Below are 12,699 nucleotides of genomic sequence, written 5' to 3' on the forward strand. Positions count from 1 at the left end.
TTTCTTCTTTTTTCTTTTATTCTTTTCTGCCTTTTCTTGTAAATTTTATTTTTTCGTTTTTAAAGACTAGCACATCCGCAGTGTTCCCGAGAGTTCCGCGCACGTCCGTATGCATACGCATGCACTGGCACACGCGTACACGTAAGTGAAGGCGCAGTGGGCAGCGCGAGTGTATTCGCGAGTGTATTTACGAGTGTATTTACGAGCGCATCGTGGGGACGCATTCGCCTGTGTACGCTTCGCCTGTGTACGCTTCGCATATGTACGTTTTGCATTATGTTCACCTGGCATATGCACACTTTCCATGTACCCCTTCCATACGCGCATTTCCATGTGCACACTTGCCCCCCATCGCGCATCCACTCACCCGCGCGAACCCCCCCCATTCACACACGCCAGTGAATTAAAAAATCATTGTACAGCCAAAGGCCACCGCACGTGCAGAGCGTGTCCAGAAGCGGAAGCGAACACGATTTTATTTTGTTGTACGTTCGTGTGTGCACCATTGTGAAACGGTAGGCATCGCGAAAAGGGAGCAGAAGGGTATCCAAAGGATGTCCAAAGGGTGTCCAAGGGGTATCCAAAGGGTGTCCATAGGGTGTCCAAAGGGTATCCAAGGGGTATCCAAATGACACCCAAAAGACATCCAAAAGACACCCAAATGACACCCAAAAGACACCCAAATGACACCCAAAAGACACCCAAAAGACACCCAAAAGACACCCAAAAGACACCCAAAAGACATCCAAACAAAACGCGAAAGCGGAAAGGGTGACCGCCCCAACGCGTGACCCATTCGAGTGCACATCGCCAACGACACACTGAATTCTCCTCTCCCCCATGTAGACATTGGCAACTAACTGTTTTATTCGAAACCCGCCAAAAGGGAGTAAACCGTGGAAGGCTTAGACAAGTGGAACAGCGCAAAAGCGCGAAACTGAAGTGAACAGACTGGCGAAAGGAAGCAGAAAGTGTAAACCGGCCTTGCCTTGCCGCGCATACACACAGACATAGACAGACACGCACAGCGTTTCGATCCTCTCCCTCCTCCTCCCCACCCGAGAAGCGCAAGATGGAAAAGCTGCAGCTGCCAGAATGGAACGATATCGAAAGATATTTTAAAGACCCCGAGTTGATTACGGCGGAAATCCTATTTGTAGGTCTGACCCTGTGCAATGTATTCGTTATGTACCGCCTGTTCCTAGATGTGATTCCTTTCCCCATCTTTGTGACTTGGTGGCAGTTGGCGCAGGGTTTGCTGGTTGCCTATGTATGTGGGGAGTTAGGAAAGGAGTTCCCCAAGTTTGCCTACTTCCCAAAAGTAGAAATAAATGAAAATATGCTCAAGGTGTTATTTGTCCCCTCCATATTCTATTGTCTAATGTTAGTGTTGTCTAATTATTTACTATTTAAAACCCCTTGTATAGCGTCCTACCCAGTTCTTGTTAGTTTCACGGTAGTATTTCACCACCTCACTCGTTTTATTGGGTGCGGAGAGGAGTACATGCCTCTAAGGTGGAAATCAATAGTGTTCCTCCTAGCCGCTTTTGTAATTGGCTGTTTTGATTCCAAGACGACAGGGAAAGGAGTAATCATATGGGCTCTACTATATGCACTATTTTCAGCCATTTTCAGAGCAGGCTTCATGCAGAAAATTATGCATCTTGTAGATGGAAAAGGGAATACATTACACAACAACCAGCACCTCTTAGGGGTTCTACTCCTACCTATACTGATTGTACTGTCTGGAGAATGGACCGTTTTTGGACACATGCCATATAATATTATGTCCTTGCATACTTGGCAGATGTGGGGTTGTTTGATAACTGTAGGTACCTTGCCATTTATAAAAAATGTGATTTCTAACAGATTGGTTAGAAGAACAGGACAAGGCCCATGGAGATTTTTAGAAATAATTTCTATCGTGTTAGTTTTTTTTATCGGGATGACTTACAATACTCCATCCTTTTTAGGATACGTTGCCATCATATGTGTAATTGTTGGTCGCTCTTTGGGTGCCTTTGATGTCATGCTGAATGCATCCGATTATATGATGGCAGAAGATGAGAGGAAAAGGAAGACTTCCAAAGCGAACTATGCCAAGAGTAGACAAGGGACTCAGGCATCGAAGCCGTTCCTGTACTCTGGGGATAACGAAGACGATGAGGAGGAAAGCTCCTTCAGCTCGAATGACAGCAGAAGTTATCAGGGGTCTCAGGACTACGATGATAAGGACAGCGTGAATAGTAGCTCTCAACAGTATAGCGTCCACAAGGGGACGAGCAGAATGGATAGCTCTTCGAATCAAACCAGCCACGCGGGGATGTCTGGGGACGAGAGCAGACGGGGCAGCAGAATGAGTGACGCCAAGGCCAATGGGCGGGGTGCCAGTTTCCATTCCAAGTCCAAGTTGTCCCGAAACTACTCCTCCAAGAAGCAGGAGCTTGTCGACTCGCAGGCCTAGGCGTGGACCGTCGGCGCACCGGCAGCGTAGCGGCGGTGTAGCGGTGGTGTAGCTGCGGTGTAGCGGCGGCGTAGCGGAAGCGGTGTTCTTGCCCGCCAGCATGGCATCGCTAATGTGGCGATGTGTTTGCCCACCAGCATGGCGTCGCTAATGTGGCGATGTGTTTGCCCACCAGCATGGCATCGCTAATGCAGCGCCGACTCTGCACCAGTGACGCGCCCCTCAGATTTGCCGTGGCGCGTTCCTCCCCCCGTTTGTGTTTCCGACTCGGAACCGCCACCTCCGCCGATGCGTGCGTACGTGTGCATGCAGGTACAAGCATAAGTGTGAGCATAAGTTAAGTGTGCCTATTAGTATGTACGCCTATTAGTATGTATGCCTATTAGTATGAGTTAGATATGCGTATGAGTATGTGCGCCTATGAGTATGTGCGCGTGTGAGTATGCGTTAAGTGTGCCTATTAGTATGAGTATGTGTGCGCACACACACCTACGCACGCGTGTATGTATGCCCCCCGTTTAAACACACATGTGTAGTCCGCCAAGAATGAATTTGCTTGCCGTACCCCCTCTCCTTCTCTCTCTCTTCCTCTCCCCCCCTTTTTTTTTTCCGCCAGTGCTATTATGATTGATTCCCCTTTTTTTTGTTAAATTTTTCGATTTATAAAAAAGAAAAAAGAAAAAATAACAGCAGATACCTGTGCGCATGTGTATTTGTGGAACCAGGGTTCACCTCTCCGTGAGGAATTGTCACGTCAAGGGGGAAATGCGTCCCGGCAGTTTGGGGGCAGCTTTGAGGTAGTATTAGACCACTTTTGAGGCAGTATTAGGCCACCTTTAAGTCAGTGTTACGCCACTTTTGAGGCATTTTTTTTTTTTTTATTTGTCTTACGCTGATCGTGCGCGCAGGGGGATGGGCAGGTGGCCCGTGTGGTGAGAGGGGGGTAACTGTACGTCCAGCTCTCTAGAACAAGCAGTTCTTTTTCCAGAAGGTGTGTCCAGTAGTGGGGAGGGTTGGACAACCTGTTGGAGAGGTACCCAATCGGGAATGCAATCCTGAGATGTGGCCCCACACATGTAGAGAACGTCCAACTGTGTGAACAGTAATGCAGGAAAGAGAGCAGGGAGTGAGGTTAGCTGCGCCCAGACATGAGACTTCTTAACCTCTAACGTGATGTCTGGCAAAACATCCCGTTCGTGTGTCCGAACATTTGCTAATTTTATTTTAGGAGGTTAGAGTGCGCGTCGAAATGGCGAAGTGGCGAAGTGGCGAAATGGCGAAGTGGCGAAGTGGCAAAATGGCGAAGTGGCGAAGTGGCGAAGTGGCGAAATGGCGAAATGGCAAAAATGGCAAAAATGGCAAAAATGGCGAAGTGGCAAAATGGACTTGACCCATGTGTGGCCATCCCTCGTTGGATATCGAAGAGTTGGGAAGGGTCCCTCTGCGGGTCGATCTCTACCAATTCGGGGAGGATCGCCCTCACCCCACCCCACCCCTTCCTTTCGCTTTCGCGTTGACGCCCCCTGTTAGGGTACAGGGATGTGCGTTTCTGCACTGCAGAGTATACCGCATAAGGGTGGATAAGAGTGAAGTTGTTGGGACCGACGCGGCAAAAGGGAGGCGCAAATGAGAAGCGCAAAATAGAAGAGGTGAACTTCTCGCGATGAACTTCTCGCGATGAACTTCTCACGATGAACTTCTCACGATGAACTTCTCGCGATGAACGTCACGCATACGTAGCGGTACACGCGCGGCTTTACAAATTTCTGAATAGGCTACTTATATTTATGTCCCCCTTGGATGCGCAGTTGTTGGACGCGCCGAAGAAGCCAGACGTGTCCTTTCCATAGCCACCGATGTTGTTCCTAAAAAAGGGGACAGTTCCGCTTTGACTTTTGTGAAAGTTTGTATTCCTCTGTGATATTATATTTGGAAAGAGGACCTCCATGATGCTTTCATAGGGCCCACTCTTCTGTGTCTGAGTGACTGCTCCGGTTTGTGATTGTCTTGGGAAAGCGGAGGGGAGGTTTTGCTGGAAGTCTGCGAAGGGGGAGGAATACAAAATGGGTTGCATGTAGTTCCTCGGGAAGACTTCAAAAGGGGAAGTCACCCAAGTGTTGATGCGGTGGAGCGTATGGGCGGTGGAGCGTATGGGCGGTGGAACGTATGGGCGGTGGAGCGTATGGGCGGTGGGACGTATGGGCGGTGGAACGTATGGGTGGTGGAACGTATGGGCGGTGGGACGTATGGGCGGTGGGACGTATGGGTGGTGGAACGATGCGACGGTGGAACGATGCGACGGTGGAACGATGCGACGGTGGAACGTTTGGTCATTACTGTCGGAGATCACATGGGCGAGGCTGCCGGCTGAAAATTCGTCCAAGCGGTTTCGCTGCAAAAGGAGGTGTGTGGGGGGGGTACACTCAAATAAGTGCGCACGTGTTGGGCGACGCGTTGTGCGATGTGCCGGCCGATGTGCCGGCCCGTCCGGAGCCACTTCGCAGTAGCTGCGTGTAGACTGTACCTCCCCGTCGAGCTCCATGCTGGGAATGTACTTCGTGTCGAACCCCTCTCCCACAACCAGCACATTAGACATGCTACAGATCATCTTTCCAATTTCATTATATTTGCAAATACGCATAAGGGGTCGCAACTCACACTTGTAGAGCTTGTACCACTCATTAGTTAGATGTATGAATTTGATCCCATAGATCCCATGTTGAGAGAGGAGGAACAGAGTCTTGGCGACTTGTTCCTTTTCAAATAAGCTTTGTCTGTCTGTTATGAAATCTTCGTATGTTAAGTCGGAGGAGTAGTAGATCGGACCGCACATCTGTTTATTCATTTCGTACTCGCTCAGGATCACTCCACTTTTCTTGTACGCTAGGTGCAACGAGTTTTGATTTTTGCAAACGTGAATCACTAGGTTGTAGAGAAGCTTGTGCAGGTGGTACCGTAGCACTTCCAAATTGGTCTGCTCTCCGTTGCTCTGCAGGAACGGCACTCCCTGAAGAAAGGGACCCCCTTCACTGCGCACAAAGGGACCCCCTTCACTGTGCACAAAGGGACCCCCTTCACTGTGCACAAAGGGACCTCCTTCACTGCGCACAAAGGGACCTCCTTCACTGCGCACAAAGGGACCCCCTTCACTGTGCACAAAGGGACCTCCTTCACTACTCACAAAGGGACCCCCTTCACTTCGCACAAAGGAACCTCCCCCATTTGGGAGGAACGGCGTGGCGTTTCTGTCCCCACTTGGATGCCCGAAAATTTTGTTGCTGTAGTTTATGTAACTGCCCACACGGTTACTGCTGCGATTTTTCTTGGACTTGCTCACAATTTTTTCATAGCTCTTGCTGACAGTCGATGGGGGGGGCTTGAGGTGGTCCAGTCCCAGCACCTTCATCATCTTTGAGCAGTCCCCTTTGGCGAATTCCTCGGCGACTTCCTGCGGGGTGTGGGGAGAAGGGCGCCATATGGGAAGCGACATGTCTGGAGTAGTGGCGGCGGGTTGCCAATCAGCCACTGCTACGGCGAACAGGGGCACCGCTGACACCACTAACGGTGCTAACAACACTAACGACGCTGACACCACTAATGCCGCTGACACCACTAACGCTTCTAACACCACTAACGCCGCTAGCATCGCTAACACCGCTAACGCCGCTGACACCGCTAGCACCACTAACGCCGCCAACACCGCTAACGCACCTTGTACGTGGCGTCCTTGAAGTAGTGCGAGGCACTCATCGGGGTGAACTTGGAGCGGGCGAAGGTCTTCAAACTAGAAAGCTCCTCGGAAAAAAAATTGTCATAAAAATATTGAGCAGTGTCTAGTGTAAACACCTGTATGCTCCTACTACACCCGGCAATAACAAGGTTCGGGATTTCCTCCAGAAGTCTCCTCAACTTTTTTGCCTTGTAGTGGTTTAAGTAGAAGCTCAAAGGGTACTGCTCCGAGTAGGCCTTGTTCCATTCACTCTTAATGGAGGATACAAACACGCCTATGATGTTTTGAGATGCTTCTTCACCTGTTCCTTTCTCAAGCGAACTCGATAGTGGGTCCTTTGAATACTCTCCTGATGGTGCCTTGTCCGATATGCTCTGCTTCGCCGTTTCTTGTGTCGTAAAAATTTCATGCACAAAATCGGAAGTGTTCGTGGTCGAGTTGTTTCGTTGTTCTTCTCCTTTGCCATCCCCCGTCTGGGCCTCACTCGGCTCTTCCTTTGCGCAGCTGCCCTCTGATGCGCCGCCACCCTCCTTTGTGTCGTCACCCTCCGTTGCGCCGCTATCCCCCTTTGCGCCGCTATCCCCCTTTGCGCCGCTATCCCCCTTTGCGCCGCTATCCCCCTTTGCGCCGCTATCCCCCTTTGTGCCGCTATCCCCCTTTGTGCCGCTACCCCCCTTTGTGCCGCTACCCCCCTTTGTGCCGCTACCCCCCTTTGCACTGTCACCATCCACCTCTACTTTATTAACACACACTTCGTCCCTGCTCACCTCCAGTTCGCACCTTCCCAAGTTCTCATTTTCGTATGTCTTGCTACTACCTGCAGTTTGGGGAGGTGGAAAAGGTGAAAGGAATAGAGAAGTATGCACGACGTAGCTCAAGCGAAATAGCTCCACAGGCTGTTAGAGATGGTTAGTCATGCTTCCCATCTATTGATCATGTAAGGGTGCTTCCTCTTTGATATGGCACACGTAGGTAGGGTGACTCACTTTGGTGTAGTAATTCCTCCTTGATTTTAACTATGTCATTCCACTCCATTTTCTGCCTCTCCGTGAGGACAACTACCAGCTGGTACAGCAGAATATGTAGTTGCGTCTTTGTCAGCATTTTGATGAAAGGGTGTTGGCCCTGGCTGTGGCTCGGGTGGTGGCTCAAGTTGCGACTCGGGTGTTGGCTCGAGTGTTGACTCGGGTGTTGATTCGGGTGTTGATTCAGGTTATGACTCCCGTTTGAGCGCTGCTTTGAATGCTGCTTCTGGCCCGGGATGCCTACCCAGTCGTTCGAATACATGCACGAGTTGCCGTGGATTCCGTGACTTCCGTGACTTCCATGACTTCCGTGGCTTCCGTAGCTCCCCTGACTGTTAAGCTTGCACATCAAACTGGCGCAGGGGTCCTGGGTAAAGCTCCCGTTGATTTGGAGGACCGACTCGCTGTCGCCGTCGCCAGGCACGCTGTTGGCGAGTACGCCATGAAGCAGGCTTCCATCGCTTCGAAGGAGGCTACCACCGCTTTGAAGGAGATTCCCACCGCTTCGAAGGAGGCTGCCACCGCTTCGAAGGAGGCTGCCACCGCTTCGTAGTAGACTCCCACCGGTAAGACCCTTCCAAATGCGCTCATGCGACTTGGAAGTGGGCAAGGCAAAACTGCCATTAGAATTAAATTTTTTCTTCTTAGCGTCGTTGTTCCTAGTGAGAACACTCCCCAGCTGTACATTGCTAAGGGATCCTCTGTCCCTGCTGTTGAGTGCACTAAGGATACTATTGTCTCCCCCGTTAAATGAATTCGACCTAAAATCCTGATCATTGAAATGTGTCGAGATGGGCATTTTTTTGCTACCCATTTTGGAGGGTGCATTAACTTTGAACTCATTGCTCGGTAACGACCTTATCGACTTCAGATCCGGAATCTTAACACTATAAGTTAGTGGAGTAATTCTAAGTTTCACATCATTAGGAAGGGACATTATTTGTATTTCTTGGATCTCCTCTAGGAAGGCTTGAAGTTTGTCAATTCCACATCTAGTTTGCAATATTTTTAAATTGAAAGAAGACCCGAAGAGCTTCTTTACCTCCTGCTGCAGCTTCGTCAAGGAGACACTGGCATTCGCTGGAGTCTCTTCCTCCGTCAACTGAGAATTGTAGTTGGTGCATTCCGCTATCGTGCCTAGAATGACTTTTAGAAAAAATTGTTTGTCTTCGTTCATCTTTGGCGTTTTGTATTTTATGATTAGGTTTTTTTCTGAGTCGTGATTTTGGCTATTCTGGCTGTTCTGGCTGTTCGCTTGTTTTGGTTCGTTTGGTTCATTTGGTTCATTTGAGGTGGAGTCCCTGTCATGCGGCTCCTCGCATCCTTCCGCCGATTTGTCCGCCAGTTTGTCCGCCAGTTTGTCCGCCATTTTGTCAGCCAATTTGTCAGCCAGTTTATCCGCCTCTCCCCCCACCTCTTCGCAAATCAAGCAGTGGTCCAGGCTCCTGACCATATTGTAAATATTGCTAAACCCTGCGTGTCTCAGATTGAGCAGGGCGTTATACTTCTTGCAATATTCCCCAGAAATTTTTTCCATCTTGATTCCCTGGTATCCGAAGGATTTTATCAGCATCACCAGATTTTTTGTTGTGTGTCTGAGAAAGGGGTGAGGTGCAGGAGGAGGTGCAGGAGGAGGTGCAGGAGGAGGTGCAGGAGGAGGTGCAGGAGGAGGTGCAGGAGCAGATACAGGAGCAGATGCAGGAGCAGTTATTGTGCGGTCGATTCGGTTTTCCGGAAGCACTCCGGAAACGCTTCAACAACGATTTGGAAGCACTACGGAAACGCTTCAGCAACGCTTCAACAACGATTCGATGACGCTCCGGCATTCCACTCACTGCTGCATCTTTTGATACACGTAGAGCGAGTTCTGCGGCTTGAACTCGGGGGCCACTGGGTTCAGCTTGCTCCTGTGCGCACATAGGGGTATAGAAGCGGAGTGTAGAAGTGGGGTGTAGAAGCGGGGTGTAGAATAGGGGTATAGTAACGGGATGTAGAAGCGACGTGTAGAAGCGGGGTGTAGAAGCGACGTGTAGAAGCTAAGTGCCCCTTCTCGTGCCGAAGCAGCGCGCTGTGTCAAAGAAACATTTTGAGAGCTCATTACTCATATTTTTGGATAGACTGTCCGTCTCGTTTTTCATCAATTTCGCACTTCAGACTTTCTATGTACTGTACGTCCGAGAGGTTGTTTCGTTCTGTGTGTGGGGGGGATGTTAGAAAAGTGGGAAGGGTAGTTTACAAAATGGTGACAAGAACAAGGAGCTTAGTTGCAACCATTACACAATTTTTCTCCCTTGTGTTAAAGCAGCTTCCTCGTCTCGCTCATCAAATGTATACTTATTTTTTTTTCCGATGTAGAGCATGCCTTTCCCAATTCTTCCTTTTCCAACTCTTCCTTTCCCTTTGCATCCGTTCGGCTTACCTAGAGAAGAAAAAAGACGCATGAATTTTTTTTTTTTTGCTTGAGCATACATATGGAGGTAGAACAGATGAGCACACAACATAAAGAGGCGACATGCTAAAATGTAAATTATTTGTGTGTGTAAATTTTTTTGCACATGGTGGGCATAGTGAGGAATGTACTTTTTACTTACTTGCTTTCCTGTGTCTTCATTCCCTCCGGTGGGCTTTGCAACACTATCTTCTGCCTTGCTGTGAAGGAGTCGAAGCAGCCGCTGCTGTTTTTTCAGGTGCTACGAACAGAGCAGTGACGAAAACGGGACGTCCTGCAATTGTTAACCACTCTTTCGGTGAGTTTCCCCGCTAATCTGTTTTTTTTTTTTTTTTATGTTGCCCTTTTTTTTACCTTTCCCCTTTGGCTGTCTCACAGTTGTCACTTCGCCTGCTCAGAACTGTTCCGGTTTTCCTTTTTTTTAAAACATCCGAATCTTGGTTAGCAGACAGTGAATCGTCTTGGACCTTTCCACTCGGCTTTTCACTCAAGCTACTCACGTCCGCTCTTTCTACATCCTCTTTCGATTTGTCCAAGTTTTTCTGGTCAGACTCCTCCTGTAGAACACTTGCCGCTTTGGTACTGCCCAAGAAGCCCATTAGGCACGACTTGGCATCATTTATTTTTGTCCTTACGTTTTCCTGCATCTTTCTTTTGGGTGAGGAGCGAAGTTGAATTTCGTGAGCGGTGGTTGCCACGTTTGCCAAACTTAAAGTGTGTGCTTTTTTTCTTTTTTTTTTCTCGTATTTTTTTCGTGTATTTTTCGTACATTTTTCGTACACTTTTCGTATATTTTTCGTACATTTTTCGTTATTTTTTTTTTTTTTTTTTTTTTTTTCCCCATTTCACCTGCACAGGTTAGGTAAAAGTTCCAATTAGCTAGCTACCAACGTTGCACATACAAAAGTGTAGGGCGATCCCCTCTGCCTCTCTCCAGCGAGGCCGTTGTGGCATCAAGGGGAGTGGATTGTTTCAAATGTGAACTACACAGATTTAAAGCTAGTCGCACGTTTTCCTGTTTTTTGTTTTTTATTTTTGTATTATTTATTCTTTGCTTTTTTGTTAGACAGCGTGTAGACTCGTCCGCTTCGCTGACCTGACACATGGAGCATGTTGGACGGGTGATAGGCACGTGCGGGCAGGCCAATGCAGGTACAGGAACGGGAACACGCATAGGAACGGGAACACACACAGGAACAGGAACACGTGCAGGAACAGAAACACGTGCAGGAACAGAAACACGTACAGCAACATGCACACACGACATGTCCTCTGTAGCGCTAGTTTACGCGCTGATTCTCTCCCCTTCTATGTGCAAATAGAATGTCAACGTCGGTCAAGTGGTAGGAAAGGGGACTCACCAAAGCGGGTTTAGCTATGTGCCTCCTTGAGGACTGGGACTGCGTAGATTGTTCGCTTAAGCGTATCGCATAAAAGCATGGTTTTGGAAGTTTTCTTTGCAAGTTTGCTTTTTTGCAAGTTTGCTTTTTTGCAAGTTTGCTTTTTTGCAAGTTTGCTCTTTTGCAAGTTTGCTTTCTTGCAAGTTTGCTTTCTTGCGAGTGTGCTTTGTGGAGTTGCTTCACCAGTTTGTTTTACAATATCTTTTTTTTTTTTTTAATGACTTGTCCACTGACGCAGGCATACACACATGAGTTAGTCGAAGTCCAAACTGAGCCAAAAAAAAAAAAAAAAAAAAAAAGAACCAGCTATGTTTTGTATGACTTGATCTGTATTTAAAAAAAAAAAAAAAAAAAAATTAGTCAAATGGGAAGTCAGGAAAATTCGGGAAAAAAAAATAAAAAATGCGTAGCGAGAAGCACGACAAAAAGGTGAAGTGAGGAGGGTGGCGTTGGAAACGTTAAATGTAGAATGCCGAGGTAATCTATCAACTTGCATACAATGATTTGTATTGATGACTATTCATAGTACGGACATACACCCTATTTGTCCTTCTCGCCATTCACTAACTGGTGATGCTCCCCCGTCTGCGCATGCACACATGTAGGGGGCGTGCTGAGCAGAGCCGAGCGGGTCGAGCGGGTCGAGCGGACTGAACGGACCAATTTGAGCCAAAGTGGCGGATACCTACCGTGCAAACATGTGTGCAGCGTTGCAGTGAGGAAAAGGGGAAACAATTACGGACAGATATATGGCTCTTTTATTTATGTTCATTCTGATTAAGAAGTCGCTTCGCTAGATGGTTAACCTTTCCTTCCGATGTTGTTGTCGCGTTTGTACTTGTGTGCGCGTGGAGATGGACACGACCGCCCCCACACACCTGGACAACCTGAGAATGGCACCAACTGATGAATGTCTCACAAGGCGGGGAGGCCAACTCGGGAATCTCGCCTGCCTTGCTTCATTCGAAAAAAAGGCACCATCAAAGTGGAGGGGGGAAATGGGAATTCTGATTTTGAAGAGCGCGACAAGCTCTATTGTCACCACGAAATGGAAAGAAAAAAAAAAAAAAAAAAAAAGCTAAAAAAAGTTAAAAAAAAAGAAGCTAAAGAAGTTAAAAAAAAAAGAATCTAAAGGAGATAAAAAAAATAAATAAATAATATAGGAAGAGCTAAATAAAGCAAAACCGGATTTACTAACCACTTAGCTATACTCACTTTTGTGCGATCCCTTCCAGATCCTCAAATAGACCGAGGGACGCATCCCGATAAGCATTCACCGAGTATGCCTATTAATGTGCTCTGCCTAGGCCTATCAGTCCACCGGGATTTCCCTCCCTCGTTCGCCTTCTCCCTGTCATTGATCCCTCGCCATTTGGCCTCTACAATGTGGACATAAATATGTCTGGACTTCTTTTTTTTTTTTTTTTTTTTTTTTTTTCTTTTTACCCCTCCGCGGTGTCCCCATTTTGCACTCCTTTCGTACACACACCCCTGCGGGCGTAGTGCAGGACCCGGTGAATGAATTGACTCGAATTGAATTGAGCTGAATCGAATTTAACTGACTCCAATTGACTCCAATTGAGCTGGTCTGGGTCGAGCGTGAATGGATCGGATGGGACTTGGCCAATTTT

At 48.0% G+C, this 12,699-nt stretch overlaps 2 protein-coding genes across 2 annotated transcripts; one reads left to right on the forward strand and one right to left on the reverse strand.

Annotated features, from left to right (window-relative positions):
• Positions 1 to 1,072: 1,072 nt before the first annotated feature.
• Positions 1,073 to 3,095, forward strand: PCYB_102600 (hypothetical protein; the record flags this gene model as incomplete). The annotated part of the gene is made up of 2 exons (XM_004222809.1): positions 1,073 to 2,446; positions 3,081 to 3,095. The coding sequence occupies 2 exons, from the start codon at positions 1,073 to 1,075 to the stop codon at positions 3,093 to 3,095; spliced, it is 1,389 nt and encodes a 462-aa protein (XP_004222857.1).
• A 1,125-nt stretch (positions 3,096 to 4,220) lies between these two features.
• Positions 4,221 to 10,315, reverse strand: PCYB_102610 (hypothetical protein; the record flags this gene model as incomplete). Its single annotated transcript, XM_004222810.1, has 9 exons — positions 4,221 to 4,504; positions 4,802 to 4,856; positions 4,989 to 5,912; positions 6,176 to 7,011; positions 7,181 to 8,814; positions 9,321 to 9,411; positions 9,554 to 9,638; positions 9,811 to 9,868; positions 10,023 to 10,315. The coding sequence occupies 9 exons, from the start codon at positions 10,313 to 10,315 to the stop codon at positions 4,221 to 4,223; spliced, it is 4,260 nt and encodes a 1,419-aa protein (XP_004222858.1).
• Between the last annotated feature and the right edge of the window lie 2,384 nt (positions 10,316 to 12,699).

This window comes from Plasmodium cynomolgi, chromosome 10 (genome assembly GCF_000321355.1).
Source record: "Plasmodium cynomolgi strain B DNA, chromosome 10, whole genome shotgun sequence".
NCBI classification, from domain to species: domain Eukaryota; phylum Apicomplexa; class Aconoidasida; order Haemosporida; family Plasmodiidae; genus Plasmodium; species Plasmodium cynomolgi.